Source organism: Somniosus microcephalus, chromosome 4 (assembly GCF_052327205.1).
Source record: "Somniosus microcephalus isolate GS21.2 chromosome 4, FLI_Smic_1.0, whole genome shotgun sequence".
Classification (NCBI taxonomy): domain Eukaryota; kingdom Metazoa; phylum Chordata; class Chondrichthyes; order Squaliformes; family Somniosidae; genus Somniosus; species Somniosus microcephalus.
The window spans coordinates 60870779-60889472 of NC_140990.1; the positions used below are offsets into that span (position 1 = coordinate 60870779).

At 47.2% G+C, this 18694-nt stretch overlaps 1 protein-coding gene across 1 annotated transcript; it reads right to left on the bottom strand.

Annotated features, from left to right (window-relative positions):
• Positions 1–4562: 4562 nt before the first annotated feature.
• LOC147119018 (uncharacterized) lies at positions 4563–5818 on the bottom strand. Its single transcript, XM_085984750.1, has one exon. The coding sequence runs from the start codon at positions 5325–5327 to the stop codon at positions 4689–4691; it is 639 nt and encodes a 212-aa protein (XP_085840876.1). The 5' UTR covers positions 5328–5818; the 3' UTR covers positions 4563–4688.
• Positions 5819–18694: the final 12876 nt, after the last annotated feature.

An 18694-nucleotide genomic window follows, 5' to 3' on the forward strand; every position in this document is an offset into this window, starting at 1 on the left:
TGGGGCATGTAGATGATAGATGAAATTTAACACAGAGAAATGTGAGGTTATACATTTTGGGAGGAAGATAATCGTAGGAAATGTACATTAAATGGTAAAATAAAATAAAAGCAGTGGAGGAGTAGAACAGTAAAGAGGCGTAAGATTCGAGCTAATGCCTTGTCTTATTCATTAGCAGGTTCGGGAGTCTAGTCTCAGCAACTTTAATACCGTACTAAGAAATATAAGGTCAGCAGATTCTCTGTCCTCTACCATACGTTATATTGATCCATCAGTCAGAGTAAATATGCAAGTCCCGCGAGTCCACAGTAACTTACACGCGGTCTGCCCGCTGGATGGAACCTCGGGCACCCTGAGCCTGATCTCCGGTGTCTCCAGTCCCGACTGCCCCCTTACATCAGGATCCCCTCACTTTTATACCCTGCAGTGATCCATCTCTGGCACCGGACTCTGGGTTTTGGCAGGAAGTGAGGAAAAGACAGCTGGAATTTCTCTAATCTGTGATTTACGAGGACACATTCCATGGTTCCCAGCAGTTACTTTTCTTCAGTAATGTTCTCATTATCCCTAAACTACACTGCCTGCTGTTAATAATGTTATTTCTTATAGTTCCACAATTATAGGTATATAAACATCACACATTATAATCTAGTCTATTCTATTACTCACTCTGGTTTAAGCTTATATTGTGGTTAATAACAGACAAAACCTGTTCTTTCCCCTGATCTGAGTACAGTTTCCAACCAGTCGATTCAGTGAATGGAATGTCTTATCAGTGTTGCCATGGCGACCTGTCTGCAGTGAAACGCCTGTTTGAGTTTCTAACTCAGACGAAACTTCTCTTTCCCAAAATACACATTATATCAGACATTTGATGTCAAAGTATTTTAACCATGTTATGTTAATATCTCTAAAATCTACAGGGAGATCAGATACACAAATCTTTAAAAGTTGGAGGAAAAGTTTATAAAGTGGTTTAAAAATGTTACCCGAGGTTTTTTATAAATGGGGCTGTAGGATTCGCAAAATTGGACTTTGTATTAATAAGGGTCAAATGGCAGAAGAGGCCGTGATTTTAAAGACTGTTTTAAAAGAAGCTCAGAAAAAGGGGCATACAAAATGGCTGCCATACCATGTGACCAGCTTATTGGGACACTTTAAAATGGTTCCTGCGCAACCTCAGACAGCTTTGTGGATTCAACCTACAGCAAGTTCTGGAAGCCGTTTCTGAGAGAACGAAACCAGACCCACACGTATGCATATGGATTAGATGCAGATCTAGTCAAGATCGGCCTGGAGACAGAGGCCATCAAAATGTTGACCCAAACAAAAGGGGACAATTTCATATTCATGAGAACAGCACCCAGGACCCAATAACGAGATCAGCAGGACATTAAAAACAATGAAGGTAATTCCAGACCAGAGATGGGCCTTTTACCAGCCGTTTAAGACATTTTAAAATATAATGACTACCCCACTGTGCTCCCAGCCCGCCAAAAGTAAAACAAAGACTAACCTGATTTTGGGCGGGAGACGGAGGTTTCTGGAAGAAAGTATATCTGGAAGACTTTTCAGCAGTTGGGGAGAGCTTGAGCTTGGACACAAACACGCAGGATTGGAGAGCTGGAAAGACGCAGCTTGAATCCGGACACCCAGAAGAAGAAGCAGGCAATCACAGGAGGAAGAAGAAAGCCAACATCGAAAAGGCTGCCTCGAAACCAGCGTTCCGCCCCGGGGAAACACATCGGGAGATCATCGACCGTCCCCGGGCCGTTGCCGGAACGAGAGGCCATCGACCCAACTTGGGAGAAGAGACAAAAAAATAAAAACCCCAAGAGGAGAAACCTTCCAGCCACCCCGGCTCGGGAGAAGAGAAAAGGAACTGAAGAAGTGATGGGAGCCAGCCCAAGGCTCCTCTAACCAGGGTCGAGCCGACAATCCTCGACCCCACTGACATCCAGGCCCGCCGGTGTCCAGCCGCCCCCGACCCCCACCTCAGGAGAGAGGTGTAGCACAGCTCGCAGGGGCTCCACGATCCACGTGGAGATGAAACGCCTGAAAGAACCAAACACAGACTCGATTTCAAAACCTTGCACTTCCTAGTGGGATTGGTGAGCATGTTTCTGGCCCTTCACAATCAGATCCAGATAGGTTTAATAAGGGGGTGGATTTAAGGGTACAATTAACATGAGTTGTTGCCCCTCGATGTTCCGTGTGTTTCCTTATTTCATGATGATCTTTGTAGAGTATAAGATGCCTGTATTTGCTTTAGTCAGTACTGTGTCGTTATGATTTGTGTGTGTGTGTTTTTCCCTCCCATATACTCTCTTATCTGCTTGCATTTGATTTGATATTTTTCCTTATGCAATAAAGTTTCATTTTGTTTCATCAAACTTGGTCTACAAGAGTTTTCTCTACATTGTAGTTCCTGCCTCTAAGTCCAGAGTACAGAATCTAAGGGGCGAGTGGGTCGAACCACTCAAGGTTTTACTGTGCAAGAGAGAGAGGCCTCTAGAGAGAGAAACCTCAGGGACATCTCTCAAGGAAAACCCCTTACAGGGCGTAGAAAACAAAACCATTGGTTCGGCTGCAGTTAGAATAAGTTTTGGGCATCTTACACTAGGAAGGATGTCGGGGCCACAGAGAGGCTGCAGAATAAATTCACTGAGGTTATACCACGGATGAGAGGCTTTAGTTATCAGAGAATCATAGAAAGATGCAGCACAAAAGCCGGCCATTCGGCCCACCATGCTTGTGCCAGCTCTTTGGGAGAGCTATCCAATTAGTCCCACTCCCTTGCTCTTTCCCCATATCCCGGTAAATGTTTTCCCTTCAAATATTTATCCAATTCTCTTTTAAAAGTTACTATTGAATCTGCTTCCTCCACCCTTTCAGGCAGTGCATTTCAGATCATAATAACTCGCTGGGTAAAGAAATGTTTCCTCATGATGGCCTGTCTGCAGTGAAGCGCCTGTTTGAGTTTCTAACTGAGGCGAACTTCTCTTTCCCAGGAGGAGAGACGAGAGAAACTGGGGCACTTCTCATTAGAACAAAGCAGGGTGAGAGGAGATGTGAGCGAGCTGTTTAAACTTGATCAACGACACCGACCAAAATATCAGAGACACTCCCTGTCCCTCAGGACCTGTGTCCAGGGGAGAAGCTGATGGGTTTATCAGATCATCTTTGGGTTAAATGTTGTGCTCGTGGAGCTGAGCCCCTAGTGTCAGCATCAAACACTCTCCAGTCAGGTACAGCACGGGTTAGATACAGAGTAAACCCATCAGCCGCTCCCCGACACAGATACCGAGGGACAGGGAGTGTCCGGGACAATGACATTTCTCACTCAATAAGGTATAAATTGATCCTGTACCTCTCCCCATTAATCCTGGGCTCCACACGGGGCGAATCCTGCTCCTGTTTCCCTTCCTATAACAGCACTGAGCTAAACCCAGCCCATAATGAGCAGGGCTCAGGGAGGTTGGTTGCTAGGCACTGCAGTGATGTCATAAAGCAGGGCCATTCAGCCCAGCTGGTCGTCTCCTTGTCCCTTTAAAGGTGGTGAGCCGGGACACCCTGTCTCCAAACACATCCCACCTGTTCATACTGAGAATCCCCGGGGAAGGCCCAAGGCCCAGAGTGTGGAACACAACCAAGGGGGAAAGAGGAGGAGAGAAGGGGAGGTAAATCAAGGAGTCGGGACTGAGGGACACCAAGCTTCAGTTTTAGAGCCGGTAGACTTCAGGAGGGGAAGAGTGAGTTCAGTAGTTTTAGGATCCAGGGAGAGAACAAGGAGCAGATGGGGAGACTGGTGTGGATTCCAGCACAGTGAGGATGTAGGGGGAGGGAGATTGTGTCGGGCCGTGTATTAGGGGTGTAGGAGGGACAAGAGAGGAAAGGTCAGAGGAGCAATTACTGCAGCAGTGCCCATAAATAGTGAGAGAGAGAAGGTGGGGGTTCGAGTGGACCAGGGACAGTCTGTTAAACTCGCTGTTTGCTGTGACCAGTTTTCCTTCAGTTAAAAATGGCCTCCTGTAGCCCAGTGACACAAACAGCCCATTAAACTCCACCAATGGCCTTTGGTCTGGTGAGGTCTCCCTTTGTGAAACATCGGCTGTTGTTAAAGCTTTTCATTCTGACACGCTCACACAGAGAAATGAGCTGCAGAACTGCCGACACCGTCAGCTTTAAGGATACGTTTCCCTTTGCAGATCAGATTGCCCATTGAGTTTGATTAAACGGATGTTAAAGTAACAAGGCTGCTTTGCCCCGTGACAATAACCAATTATCAGAATATTTCCCATCGGTTAAAATCCAATGTTACAGGGGCTCACTGCCCTGGAGGGTTGAAGTGGACCCTGTGATATAATAGAATTTTCTGTCCTGTCAGGCTTGGACATCTTGTAGATCCATCTTTTAACAAGTTGTGGGAACTCAGTTCTCAGGTGGATTCCACTCAGTTTGTAACAAGTCCTCAATCAGCTCCTCTTATTGTCGAGATATCAAGGACTCAACACACTGTGTGTGTGGGAAACAAAGCTCATTTAATTGACATTGATACAGATTAAACTCCAGCCCAGTTATAGGGGTTACTGACATCAGCTGAAACAAACCCCAACTGTCAGAATGAACAAGGTTCAGTCCTGGATGTGATTAACAGCAGCAATAACATCAGAATCCAAATCCTGCAGTCACTTGTGAACTCGCTGGTGTGTCCGCAGGTTGGACGACTGAGTGAATCCCTTCCCACACACGGAGCAGGTGAATGTTCTCTCCCCAGTGTGAACTCGCTGGTGTGTCCACAGATTGGATAAATTAGTGAATCCCTTTGCACACTCGGGGCAGGTGAATGGCCTCTCCCCAGTGTGAATTCGCTGGTGTGTCAGCAGATCTCTTGTGCTTTTAAAGCTCTTCTCACACTCAGAACATTTAAAAGGTCTCTTATTAGTGTGAACAAGTTGGTGTGTCCGGAAGTTGGATGACTGAGTGAATCTCATCCCACACACACAGCAGGTGAACGGCTTCTCCTCAGTGTGAACTCGCTGGTGTGTCTGCAGGTGGTTAGACTGAGAAAATCCCTTCCCACACAATGAGCAGGTGAACGGCCTCTCCCCAGTGTGAATTTGCTGGTGTTTCAGCAGGTTTGATGATTCTTTGAAAGTCTTCAGGCAGTGAGAGCAACTGAACGGTCTCTCCCCAGTGTGACTGCGTCGATGAGTTTCCAGCTGGGATGGGTAATTGAATCGCTTCCCACAATCCCCACACGGTGCGGGTGTCCTTGTGTCTCTCCAGGTTGGACGATCAGTTGAAGCCTCGTCCACACAGAACATGTGAACGGTTTCTCCCCGCTGTGAACGGTGGGATGTTTTTTCAGGCTGTGTAACTGGTTAAAGCTCTTTCCACAGTCAGTGCACTGGAACACTGTCACTCGGGTGTGGGTGTCTTGGTGCTTTTCCAGTCACACTGATTTTTGACATCTTTTCCCACAGACAGAACAGACAAACATTTCTCCTTCCACATTCAAAGGCCAATGATATTCAGTTCCTGATGAATGAAGTGACTCTGTCAGATCTTGACCTGATGTTTGGTTTGAGTTTGCGGTGTTACAGCCTGTAAAAAGAGTTTACAAAAGTCATCACTGCAAAGCAAGGATAGAAAATCAGAACAGACAATTCGAGGTGCTGACTCTGGCTGGGTTCAGTTCTACACTCACAGGTTCCCCTCCCTCTCCTCCCCTGAAGGTGCTGACTCTGGCTGGGTTCAGTTCTACACTCACTGGTTCTCCTCCCTCTCCTCCCTGAAGGTGCTGACTCTGGCTGGGTTCAGTTCTACAATCATGGGTTCCCCTCCCTCTCCTCCCCTGAAGGTGCTGACTCTGGCTGGGTTCAGTTCCACACTCACTGGTTCCCCTCCCTCTCCTCCCCTGAAGGTGCTGACTCTGGCTGGGTTCAGTTCCACACTCACTGGTTCCCCTCTCTCTCCTCCCCTGAAGGTGCTGACTCTGGCTGGGTTCAGTTCCACACTCACTGGTTCCCCTCCCTCTCCTCCCCTGAAGGTGCTGACTCTGGCTGGGTTCAGTTCCACACTCACTGGTTCCCCTCTCTCTCCTCCCCTGAAGGTGCTGACTCTGGCTGGGTTCAGTTCTACACTCACTGGTTCCCCTCCCTCTCCTCCCCTGAAGGTGCTGACTCTGGCTGGGTTCAGTTCCACACTCACTGGTTCCCCTCTCTCTCCTCCCCTGAAGGTGCTGACTCTGGCTGGGTTCAGTTCCACACTCACTGGTTCCCCTCCCTCTCCTCTCCTGAGGGTTCTGACTCTGGCTGGGTTCGGTTCTACACTCACTGGTTCCTCTCCCTCTCCTCCCCTGAAGGTGCTGATTCTGGCTGGCTGTCTGTGATGTCTTCCGCTCTTTCCAACACTCTGGCCTTCCCTGTCCATCTGTAATATCTCCCTGTTTTGGTGCTGGGCTCTCCCTGAACACTCTCCATTTCACCTTGTTCTACAGACACTCTCTGACCATCACCATTTCACAGAATCATACAGCACAGAAGGAGGCCATTCATCCATCGTGCCTGTGCGGCTCTCTGAAAGAGCCATTCAATTAGTCCCACTGCCCGGCTCTTTCCCCATAGACTGGAAAATATTCCTTGGGAAGTACTTATCCAATTCGCTTTAAAAAGTTACTGTTGAATCTGCTTCCACCAGCCTTTCAGGCAGTGCATTCCAGATCACAACAAGTCACTGATTTAAAAAGTCTCTCCCCATCTCCCCCCTGGCTTTTTGCCCAATTATTTTAATTCTGTGTCCTCTGATTACCGACCCTCCTGCCAGTGGAAACATCTACTATCCTATCGATTCCATGAAAACCCCTCATAATTCTGAACACCCCTATTAAATCTCCCCTTAACCTTCTCTGCCTGAAGGAGAACAATCGCAGCTTCTCCAGTCTCTCCAGATAACTGAACCCCCTCATCCCTGGCACCATCTGAGTAAATCTCCTCTGCACCCTCTCCAAGGCCTTGAGGTCTTGTCTAAAGTGTGGCGCCCAGAATTGGACACAATACTCGAACCAGAGATTTATAAAGGTTCAGCATAACTTCCTTGCTTTGTACTCTATGCTTCTGTTAATAAAGCCAAGGATCCCGTCTGCTATTTCAACAATTAACTTGTCCTGCCATCTTCAATGTTTCGTGCACACACAATCCCAGGTCTCTCTGTTCCTGCACCCGATTTAAAATTGTACCATTTAGTTTATATTGCCTCTCCTCTTTCGACCTTCCAAAATGCATTACTTTACACTTCTCTGCACTGAATTACATCAGCCATGTACCTGCCTGTTCCACCAGTCCATCTATGTCCTCCTAACTGTTTACTATTTCTACTTCTTTACACGCTCCTAATGTGTCATCATTTCGGCTTCATTTACAGACACTCCCTGACCAGTCACCATTTCTCCTTCATTTACAGACGCTCCCTGACCACTCACCATTTCTCCTTCATTTACAGACACTCCCTGACCAGTCACCATTTCTCCTTCATTTACAGACGCTCCCTGACCAGTCTACATTTCGGCTTCATTTACAGACGCTCCCTGACCACTCACCATTTCTCCTTCATTTACAGACGCTCCCTGACCAGTCACCATTTCTCCTCCATTTGCAGACGCTCACCTTCTCTCCATGGCGACCTGTCTGCAGTGAAACGCCTGTTTGAGTTTCTAACTCAGACTAAACTTCTCTTTCCCAAAATACACATTCTATCAGACATTTTATGCTAATGTATTTTAACCTTGTTATGTTAATATCTCTAAAACCTACAAGCGGTTCAGATACACAAACCTTTAAAAGTGGGAGGACAAGTTGATAAAGGGGCATTCACTCCAAGGTCCCTTTGTTCCTCTACACTACTCAGTGTCCTACCATTTAATGTGTATTCCCTTTCATTGTTAGCCATCCCCAAATGCATTACCTCACACTTCTCCGGATTGAATTCCATTTGCCACTGTTCTGCCCACCTGACCAATTTATTGGTTTCTTTCTGCAGTCTACAGCTTCCTTCTTCAGTATCAACCACACAGCCGATTTTAGCATCATCTGCAAACTTCTTAATCATACCCCCTATATTCAAGTCTAGATCATTGATATATACCACAAAAAGCAAGGAACCTAGTACTGAGCCCTGCGGAACCCCACTGGAAACAGCCTTCCAGTCACAAAAACACCCATCAACCATTACCCTCTGCTTCCTGTCTCCGACCCAGTTTTGAATCCAACTTGACACTTTGCCCTGGATCCCATGGGCTTTTAACTTTGTGACCAGTCTGCCATGTGGAACCTTAACAAGAGCCTTGCTAAAGTCCATATACACTGCATTAAATGCACTACCCTCATCTATCCTCCTTGTTACCTCCTCAAAAAATTCAATCATATTTGTCAGACACGACGTTCCCTTAACAAATCCGCGCTGACTATTCTTGATTAATCCGTGTCTTTCTAAATGAAGATTTATCCTGTCCTTCAGAATTCTTTACAATAATTATCCCACCACCGAGGTTAGGCTGACTGGCCTGTAATTACTCAGTCTATCCTTTTCTCCCTTTTTAAACAAGGGTACCACATTAGCAGTCTTCCACACCAGAGCTGTGTGATTGGTTCAATCTGTATATCACTGAAGGGTCCTTTTAAATTTGAGTGGTCAGGTATTCAAATTCCCGGTAACTAATCCCGGATATAAAAGAGGGGAGAGCTGTGTTTAAATCAAAGAGTCTCCTTGGAGATTCTCTGAGTGAAGGACCTGGTCAGCTTGAAACACCTGAAAGAGAGAAATTTCCAATTAGTAGTTTTTGACCAGTATCGACTCCCACAGGGATGGGGAATTCTAGAATAAGGAAGGAACCGGTCAGGATTTGAAAGGTATTAACAAAGGATTCGATGGACTCTTACATTTGGGATCTTTCATTATTTTGTCCACTCGAGGAGTTAGATAACAGGCTTCCTCCTGTGAATATAGAGCTGGATTATTAGGCCGTGACGTGTTTATTTGTTTGTATTTTGTTAAATACATTTTCTGAGTGGATGTAAATTTAAAACCAGGTTCTGAGGCGTCATGCTCTATTCACACATCGAAGGTGAGAGAGATGCTGTGGGTCACACACTGAGTCCAGTCGCTGAAAGTGATTAACAGACTGAGTTTTGTGTTTAGTGACCCCGGGCATGTTACTAATACCTTCCCTGGATACCAAGGCTAGGAGAGGCACTCTGGAATGTATGGGGAGCTAGGACTTGTCCATGAGAGTAACCGAAGGTATGAGAACTGAAACAATCTAGAGTTAGAAAGGAGAAAAGGCCCAAAAATGGAGCAGTCTGTAACAGGACATCAATTAGTCTCCTCTTATCTTGGAGATGTCAAGGACTCAACACATTGGCCTAGAAATTCAGTGGGCCTTGCGCCCACTTAGCGCCTAAAGAGGTCTTTTGCGCCGGCGGGGTGGTAGCGCGGAAATTGAGTGCAGCGGTATTGGCGGCGGTAGCCGTTAGCACTGCGCCGGGACCGATGACGTCATCGGTGTGCGCGGTGGTCCGTAACGCCCCGAAACCGCGCCGATCCCCATATTTATTTGCGCCCGCCTCCTCCGAAGCGGGCGCAAACAGTGAACAGAAAACGGGGCCGTCCTGCTGCCATAGTGGGGCGCTTTAAAGCTGAAGGTGCGGCCGGCCGCTTTTTCGGCGGCCGCCTGCCCGCACCTCCTTCCCCGGCCTCCTCCACCCCCCCCCGCGGCATTGCCGGCTGGTTTCCGTGGAGCCCGGCACTTCTCCGTTGTGCCGGGCTCTTTTGCCGGCACTCACGATCGGGGCTGCGGCCGTTGCAGGCATCTCCCCCTTAAGAGGAGGAGGCCTGCAGTACCGCAGCCTGCCGCACCGCATCGGGTGGCGCTGCGCCAACTAGCGCGCTGATATTCAGTTGCTGCGCCCCAAACGGAGGCGGGCACACCCTGGTATAGCGCCCGCTTCCGAATTGGGGCGCAGAAGACGAATATACGGCGTGCGCTAATGCCTCCCCGCCCAGCGCTAACTTTTGGGCGCGAGCGAGCTGCCCGCGCCCAAGTGAAATTCTAGGCCATTGTGTTTGAAACAAAGCTGATTTATTTGACATATATAGAATCATAGAATGGTGACAGCACAGAAGGAGGCCATTCGGCCCATCGAGCCCGTGCCAGCTCTCTGTAAAATCACTTCAGCTAGTCCCACTCCCCCGCCCTTTCCCCGTAACCCTGCAAATTTCTTTACTTCAGGCACTTATCCAATTACCTTTTGAAAGCCATGATTGAATCTGCCTCCACCACCCTTTCAGGCAGTGCATTCCAGATCCTAACCACTCGCTGCATAAAAAAGTTTTCCCTCGTGTCGCCTTTGGTTCTTCTGCCAATCACCTTAAATCTGTGTCCTCTGGTTCTCGACCCTTCCACCAATGGGAACAGTTTCTCTCTATCTACTCTGTCTAGAACCCTCATGATTTTGAACACTTCTATCAAATCTCCTCTCAACCTTCTCTGCTCTAAGGAGAACTATTATGTTCGTGTATAATTGAGACACGGACTGCAGGAGTTGGTTTAACAAGTCTTTACTGAATGGAGACAACCTGGAAACTGAAACTACAGAAGCCTGCTAGGGCCTTTTATACAGGGGTGGTCACTGCCGGTGCTGCAGTCTGAGACCAGTTATTCCCTTAAAGGTACATACACAACAATTCCTCCCCTTTTAGATAAACAGTACATAACATTCATTTAACAACTAAATAATAACTAATTACAATTACAATTACGGTTGCTAGATACATTGGTTGAAGTTAAGCAATTATAAGTTCAGTCTTTGAGGAGGCTTCCTGATTCTGTCTAGATAACGCCTCTTTGGGATATCAGGTTCTTCTGGCAAGGTTGAGTCGGGATCAATGTCGTTGTTTGGTTCGTCTGCTTCCAATATCACCGATTCTGCGGTAGATGCAATTGGTACTTCGGTTTCATCGCCAGGTGTGTCAGATCGTGGTGTGGAGTTGACGTTTTCCAGTGACACTAGAATCTGGTCAGCATGGCATCTTACAATGCTCTCTCCAACGTCCACGGTATACATTAGAGGTCCTTGCCGTGTACAGATCGTTCCTGGCTGCCATTTCTCTGTGCGGTAGTCCCGGGCCAAAACTGGTTGACCGATCTTGAAACTCCTGGTCGGCCTTTCATTCATATTCTGAAACTGCCTGTTCTCCACATCTCTTCTGACGTTTGGCTTAACCAAATCCAAGCGGCATCGTAGTCTTCGATTGAAGAACATCATGGCTGGAGTTTGGTTGGTAACCGCATGTGTCACATTCCGGTAGGCAAACAAGAAGTTATCCACCTTGTGTTGTAGGGGTATATCTTCATTACACATTGCCTTGATAGCCTTCTTGAATGTTTGAACAAACCTCTCGGCCAATCCATTAGTGGCTGGATGATATGGGGCGGATGTGTAATGCTTAACACCATTGTTCTTTAAAAACCTCCGGAACTCTTCAGACACAAACTGTGGTCCATTGTCAGAGCAAATCTGTTCAGGCAGCCCATTCCTGGCGAATATGGTTCGTAAGACTGTGATAGTTTTTTCTTTGGTGGTTGAGGACATTTTTATTACCGCTGGCCACTTTGAATGTGCATCCACCGCAATTAAAAACATCGAGTCCATAAAGGGACCAGCAAAATCAATGTGCACCCTTTGCCATGGAGATGAGGGCCACTCCCATGGATGTAGAGGGGCTTGTGGTGGGGCGTTTTCGACCTTCTGGCATCCTGTACAGCTCTTGGTCATCTCTTCGATTTCTCTATCGATTCCCGGCCACCACACAAACGCTCTGGCTAAGTTCTTCATTTTTACCCCTCCCAGATGACCCTCATGAAGCTCATTGAGCACTCTATCCTTCAATTTGGTTGGAATTACTACTCTGGATCCACACATCAAGGTTCCTCTGCACACTGACAGCTGTTCTCTTCTCAGCGAGAATGCTGGCAGCAGTGGTTCGCCATGTACTGGCCATCCCTTCACCGTTAAATCATAGACCCAGGAGAGTGTCGGGTCATTTCGTGTTTCCTTTTCTATGTTTGCATTCGTCACAGGGAGACATTCGACTACAGTCGAGTGGAATAACTCCACTGGATCCACTGCCAGTTCTTCTTCCACCGTCGGCAACGGTAGGCGCAACAATCCATCAGCATTCCCATGCTGTTTAGTTCCTTTGTACTCGATGTCATATTGGTGTGCCCCTAGGAAAAGGGACCACCTCTGTAGCCGTTGTGCTGTCACTATCGGGACGCCCTTCTGAGGGTTGAAAATGGAGACGAGAGGTTGATGATCAGTAAGTAGAGTAAATTTCTGACCGTGCAGGTAGTGATTGAACTTCTTCACCCCCCACACCAGGCTGAGGGCCTCTCTGTCAATCTGGGCGTAGTTATGCTCGGCTGAAGGTAACGAGCTTGACGCAAAAGCTATCGGCCTCTCTGAACCATCAAGGAATTTATGTGACAGTACCGCCCCAATGCCGTAGGGAGATGCATCACACGCCAGTCTTATCGGTAGTGATGGGTTGTAGTGAGCCAATACTTCTCTTGAAGTGATTAGGTCCTTACTCTTCTGAAAGGCCCGCTTACATTCATCGCTCCATTTCCATGCTACTCCCGTTCGTAGTAGGGCGGTCAGTGGATGCAGAATTGTGGACAAATTCGGCAAAAACTTATGGTAGTAATTCACCAATCCGAGGAATGACCTCAGTTGCGACACATTTTCAGGTGCTGGAGCCTTACCTATCGCTTCAATTTTGTCAGGGGACTTATGCAACCCCTCTTCATCAATCACGTGACCACAATACGATATCTGTTTCTTAAAAAACTCGCACTTGGGGCGATTGGCTCGTAGCCCATGTTCACGTAGTCTAGTGAGCACCTGCTCTAGGTTGGCAAGGTGTTCACTGTCATCTTCACCTGTCACTAGGATGTCGTCCAAGTAACACTGAGTTCCCGGAATCCCTTGCAGGACTCGTTCCATCGCTCTTTGCCATATCGCCAGAGCTGATGCTACTCCGAATACCAGTCGATTATACTGGTAAAGACCTTTGTGAGTGTTTATCGTGAGATACTTTCTAGAGGGTTCTTCAACATCCATCTACAAATATGCTTGTGCTAGGTCAATTTTTGTAAAACGCTTCCCTCCAGATAGTGAGGCGAAGATATCTTCTATCCTTGGAAGAGGATATTGTACTGTGTGAAGGACTGGGTTCACCATCACCTTGAAGTCCCCACAGATGCGAACCTTCCTTGGCTCCTCAGACTTATTGTTTAACGTTTTCTTCAAGACAGGAACGATGGGTGTCGCCCACTCGCTCCAGTCTACCTTAGATAACACGCCTGCATTCTCCAGATTCTCCAGCTCTGCCTCGACGGCTGAGCGAATTGCATATGGTACTGGTCTTGCTTTGAAAAACTTGGGAATTGCATTCTCCTCTATTTTTATCGAGGCGGTTACGCCTTTAAGTGTGCCCAGTTCTTGTTGAAATACCTCTTTGGCGTCAGCTAAGATTGTTGACAATCGTCCAGGAGTGACGTCATCATCCTTTTTACCAGCCACCGTCAGTGCCTGAATGGAGTGCCAGTCTAAACTTATCTTTCTGATCCATTCACATCCCAATAATGGTGGTCCACCATCTTGCAGAATGTAGAGATACAATTTCCGTATTTTCTTGCCGTTGTATTCGACAGGCACCCTTATTTTTCCTCTGGGGTATACTTTTTGCCCCGTATACGTCCTCAAGACAATGGCTGTCTCTCTCAAGGGTATGTGTGAGAATAGCTGCTCATAGTCTCGTCGATTCATGACGGTCAGGGCTGATCCTGTATCCAATTCCATTTTGACTTGGGACCCTGCTATCGTGAGGGTGACCCAAATGGTTCGGTGATCCTCTTTTGCGATTATGTTGTGAAGTTTGAGACAGCTTAGTCTCTTGTTCCCGGATTCACTATCGCTCATCTGGTCTCCGGAACTACTGTCCATCATCTTTTGTACTTTCCTGTACGGTTCCTTAGTAGCCTTTTTGTTGTCGTTGGTCTTCTTCCCAGACCTGCAAACTCGTGCAATGTGTCCCATCTTTCCGTAATTCCTGCATATTTTGTCCTTGGACCAGCAGTCATGGTTAGTTCTGCCGCAGCAATAACATTTTGCAAATCCCCATGTCATTTTGTGGGTGCCGTATTCCTGTGGCTTTTGTTGTATTTCTGCAGCTCCCCTTGCTGCTGCTTCGTACGATACTGCCACGCTGAAAACCTTATCTAGCGTCAGCTCTTTCTCTGAGAGTAACCTCTTCTGGGTTCCTTCACTCAGGAGTCCACAGGCAAATTTGTCCCGTAAGGTATCTGCCAGTCCTGCTCCGAACTGGCAGTGCTTTGATAGCTTGCGTAGTTCCGTAAGGTAATCAGCATTGCTCTCATTTTTATGCTGATTTCTCCTGTGGAATTTAAATCTTCCTGCTATTAGCAGCGGTGTAGGATTTAGGTGTTCCTGTAGGATAGCAACAATTTCGTTAAAACTCTTTGCCTTCGGTTTGGCTGGAGTAATCAGGTCCCGCAATAGGCTGTACATTCTTGCGCCCATTAAATTTAGCAATACCGATGCCTTTTTCTCATCGGCTATTTCGTTTGCCTCGCAATATACCTCGACTCTTTCCACATACGTGGTCCAGTCTTCTATTGCATTATCGAAGGCAGTGATATCGCCAGTCTTTGGCATCTTAAAAATCTAAAATGGCGCCTCCCACGCTTTTCCTTCGTCCCCGATGGATCAAAATGGCGCCTCCCGTGCTTTTCCGCCGCTGCCACTGCTGCCAACGCTGTTGCTGGCGCTTATATTTATTTTACTATCCTGTAATGGTGACGCCCTATGGTCTTCGCGCCACCCCGATCGCTGCTGCCAACGCCGCTCTCCGCGGTATTTTTATTTTTCTATCGTGCTTCAATATTTGCTCCGTTAATTGAAGAACTGTTCCTGTCGTGGAGCGGACCCTCTGGGACACTTCCCTCCCTCTTCTTAGGTCCGAACGCTGCCCGGCTTCGAAGCACCGGCCGCGCCCTGTGTGCTCCACCCTCTCTCTCTCTCTTTGCTTCCCGACTCGCTGCCCGGCCCCATTGCAGAGCCACCCGATCGAGCTCTAGCCTGCTGCAGCCCAGGAAGGATCAGTGCACTACCTGCCACCAGCCCGATTAGCTGGGAAACCACAGACTGGAGAACCAAGCCTGGCTCTCGACAGTCTCTCCTGCACTTTTCAATTCGATGATTTGGAGGGCGGTTGCCCACGGTCGACGCCCGTTTCTCGAGTTTCTTTGGGTTATTTTTTTTTTCTTCTGGCTTCGACCTTCAATAACATCGTCTGAGGTGCTGCCGAGTTGCAGGTAAGTTCATTTCTTACTCGTCGCCAGTATTATGTCCGTGTACAATTGAGACATGAACTGCAGGAGTTGGTTTAACAAGCCTTTACTGAATGGAGACAACCTGGAAACTGAAACTACAGAAGCCTGCTAGGGCCTTTTATACAGGGGTGGTCACTGCCGGTACTGCAGTCTGAGACCAGTTATTCCCTTAAAGGTACACACACAACAAGAACCAACCCCGCTTCTCCAGTCTATCCATGTAACTGAAGTCCCTCATCCTTGGAATCATCCCTGTAAACCTTTTCTGCACCCTCTCTAAGGCCTTCACATCCTTCCTAAAGTGCGGTGCCCAGAATTGGACACAATTCTCCAGATGAGGCCGAGCCAGTGTTTTATAAAGGTTCATCATAACTTCTTTGCTTTTGGACTCTATGCCTCTATTTATAAAGCCCAGGATCCGGTATGCTTTTTTAACCGCTTTCTCAACCTGCCCTGCCACCTTCAATGATTTGTGCACACATACCCCCAGGTCTCTCTGTTCATGCACCCACTTTAGGATTGTACCCTTTAGTTTATATTACCTCTCCTCGTTCTTCCTACCAAAATGTACCACATCGCACTTTTCTGCGTTAAATTTCATCTGCCACGTGTCCGCCCATTCCACCAGCCTGTCTATGTCCTCTTGAAGCCTATCACTATCCTCCTCACTGTTCATTATACTTCCAATTTTGTGTCATCTGCACATTTTGAAATTGTGCCCTGTACACCAAAGTCCAAATCATTAATATATATTAAGAAAAGCAGTGATCCTAGTACCGACCCCTGGGGAACACCACTGTGTACCTGCCTCCAGTCTGAAAAACAACCGTTCACCACTACTCTCTGTTTTCTGTCACTTAGCCAATTTCGTATCCATGCTGCCACTGTCCCTTTTCACAGAAATCACAGAAACCCCACAGTGCAGATAGAGGCCATTTCGGCCCATCGAGCCTGCACCGACACATATCCCACCTGATCCCCGTAACCCCTACACATATCCCACCCTATCCCCACGTATTTAATCCCCCTAACACTAAGGGTCAATTTATCATAGCCAATCAACCTAACCCGCACATCTTTGGACTGTGGGAGGAAACCGGAGCACCCGGAGAAAACCCACGCAAACACGGGGAGAATGTGCAAACTCCACACAGACAGTCACCCGAGGCCGGATTCGAACCCGGGTCCCTGGCGCTGTGAGGCTTCAACTTTGCTGACAAGCCTATTATGTGGCACTTGTCGAACACCTTTTGGAAATCCATGTACACCATGTCAACCGCATTGCCCTCATCAACCCTCTGTTACCTCATCAAAAAACTCGATCAAGTTAGTTAAACTTATTTGCCTTTAACAAATCCATGCTGGCTTTCCTTAATTAATCCACACTTCTCCAAGTGACTGTTAACTTTGTCCCTGATTATCATTTCCAAAAGCTTCCCCACTACTGAGGTTAAACTGACTGGCCTGTAGCTGCTGGGTTTATCCTTACATCCTTTTTTGAACAAGGGTGTAACATCTGCAATTCTCCAGTCCTCTGGCACCACCCCTATATCTAAGGAGGATTGGAAGATTATGGCCAGTACCTCCGTGATTTCCTCCTTAACCTCCCTCAGCATCCGAGGATGCATCCCATCAGGTCCTGGTGACTTATCAACTTTAAGTTCAGACAGCCTTTCTAGTACCTCCTCTTTATCAATTCTTATCTCAACCAGTAGCTCCACTACCTCCTCTTTCACTATGACTTTGGCAGCATCTGCTTCCTTGGTGAAGACAGATGCAAAGTACTCATTTAGTACTTCAGGCATGGCCTCTGCCTCCATGCATAGGTCTCATAAGAACATAAGAAATAGGAGCAGGAGTGGGCCATTCGGCCTTTCAAGCCTGCTCCGCCATTCAGTAAGATCATGGCGGATCTTCTGCCTGAATTCCATTCACCGGCCCTATCGCCGTATTCCTTGATGCCCTTACTAGTCAGAAATATATCCACTTCTGTTTTGAATATACCCAATGACTGAGCCTCCACAGCCCTCTGGGGTAGAGAATTCCAAAGATTCACCACCCTCTGTGTGAAGAAATGTCTTCTCATCTCAGTCCTGAATGGCCGACCCTTTATCCTGAGGCTGTGGCCCCTGGTTCTAGACTTCCCAGCCAAGGGAAACATTCTCCCAGCATCCACCCTATCAAGCCCTGTAATAATTTTGTATCCTTCAATGAGATCCCCTCTCATTCTTCTGAATTCAAGAGAATACAGGCCCAGTTTACTCAATCGCTTCTCATACGACAGTCCCGCCATCCCAGGAATTAATCTCGTGAACCTTCGTTGCACTCCCTCTATGGCAAGTATATCCTTCCTTAGGTAAGGAGACCAAAACTGTACACAGTACTCCAGGTATGGTCTGACCAAAGCCCTATATAATTGGAGTAAGACTTCTTTACTCCTGTACTCAAATCCTCTTGTAATGAAGGCCAGCATACCATTTGCCTTCCTAATAGCTTGCTGCACCTGCACATTCACTTTCAGTGACTCGTGTACAAGGACACCCAGGTCCCTTTGAGCATCTGCATTCCCCAATCTTTCACCATTTAAGAAATACTCTGCCTTTCTGTTTTTTCTACCAAAGTGGATAACTTCACATTTATCCACATTATATTCCATCTGCCATGTTCTTGCCCACCCACTGAGCCTGTCGAGATCCCCTTGAAGCCTCTTCACATCCTCTTCACAACTGACACTGCCACCTAGCGTTGTATCATCAGCAAATTTGGAAATGTTACATGTAGTCCCCTCATCCAAATCAGTGATATAGATTGTGAATAGCTGGGGCCCAAATACCGATCCTTGCGGTACCCCACTAGTCACAGCCTGCCTTCCTGAAAAAGACCCATTTATCCCTACTCTTTGTTTTCTGTCTGTAAACCAATTCTCAATCCATGCTAGGATATTACCCCTAATTTTGTTCACCAACCTCTTGTGTGGGACCTTATCGAAGGCCTTCTGAAAATCCAAATACACATCTACCGGTTCCCCTTTGTCTACTCCACTAGCTACAACCTCAAAGAATTCCAATAGGTTTGTCAAACAGGACTTCCCTTTCATAAATCCATGTTGACTCTGCCCAATCTTACTATTAGTTTCTAAGTGCCCAGTTATTGCATCCTTTATAATAGACTCCAGCATTTTCCCAACTGCTGATGTGAGGCAAACAGGTCTGTAGTTCC

Bases quoted from the DNA above. Each gene is read 5' to 3' on its own strand.
- LOC147119018 (XM_085984750.1), bottom strand. From the start codon at position 5,327: ATGTTCTGTGTGGACGAGGCTTCAACTGATCGTCCAACCTGGAGAGAC.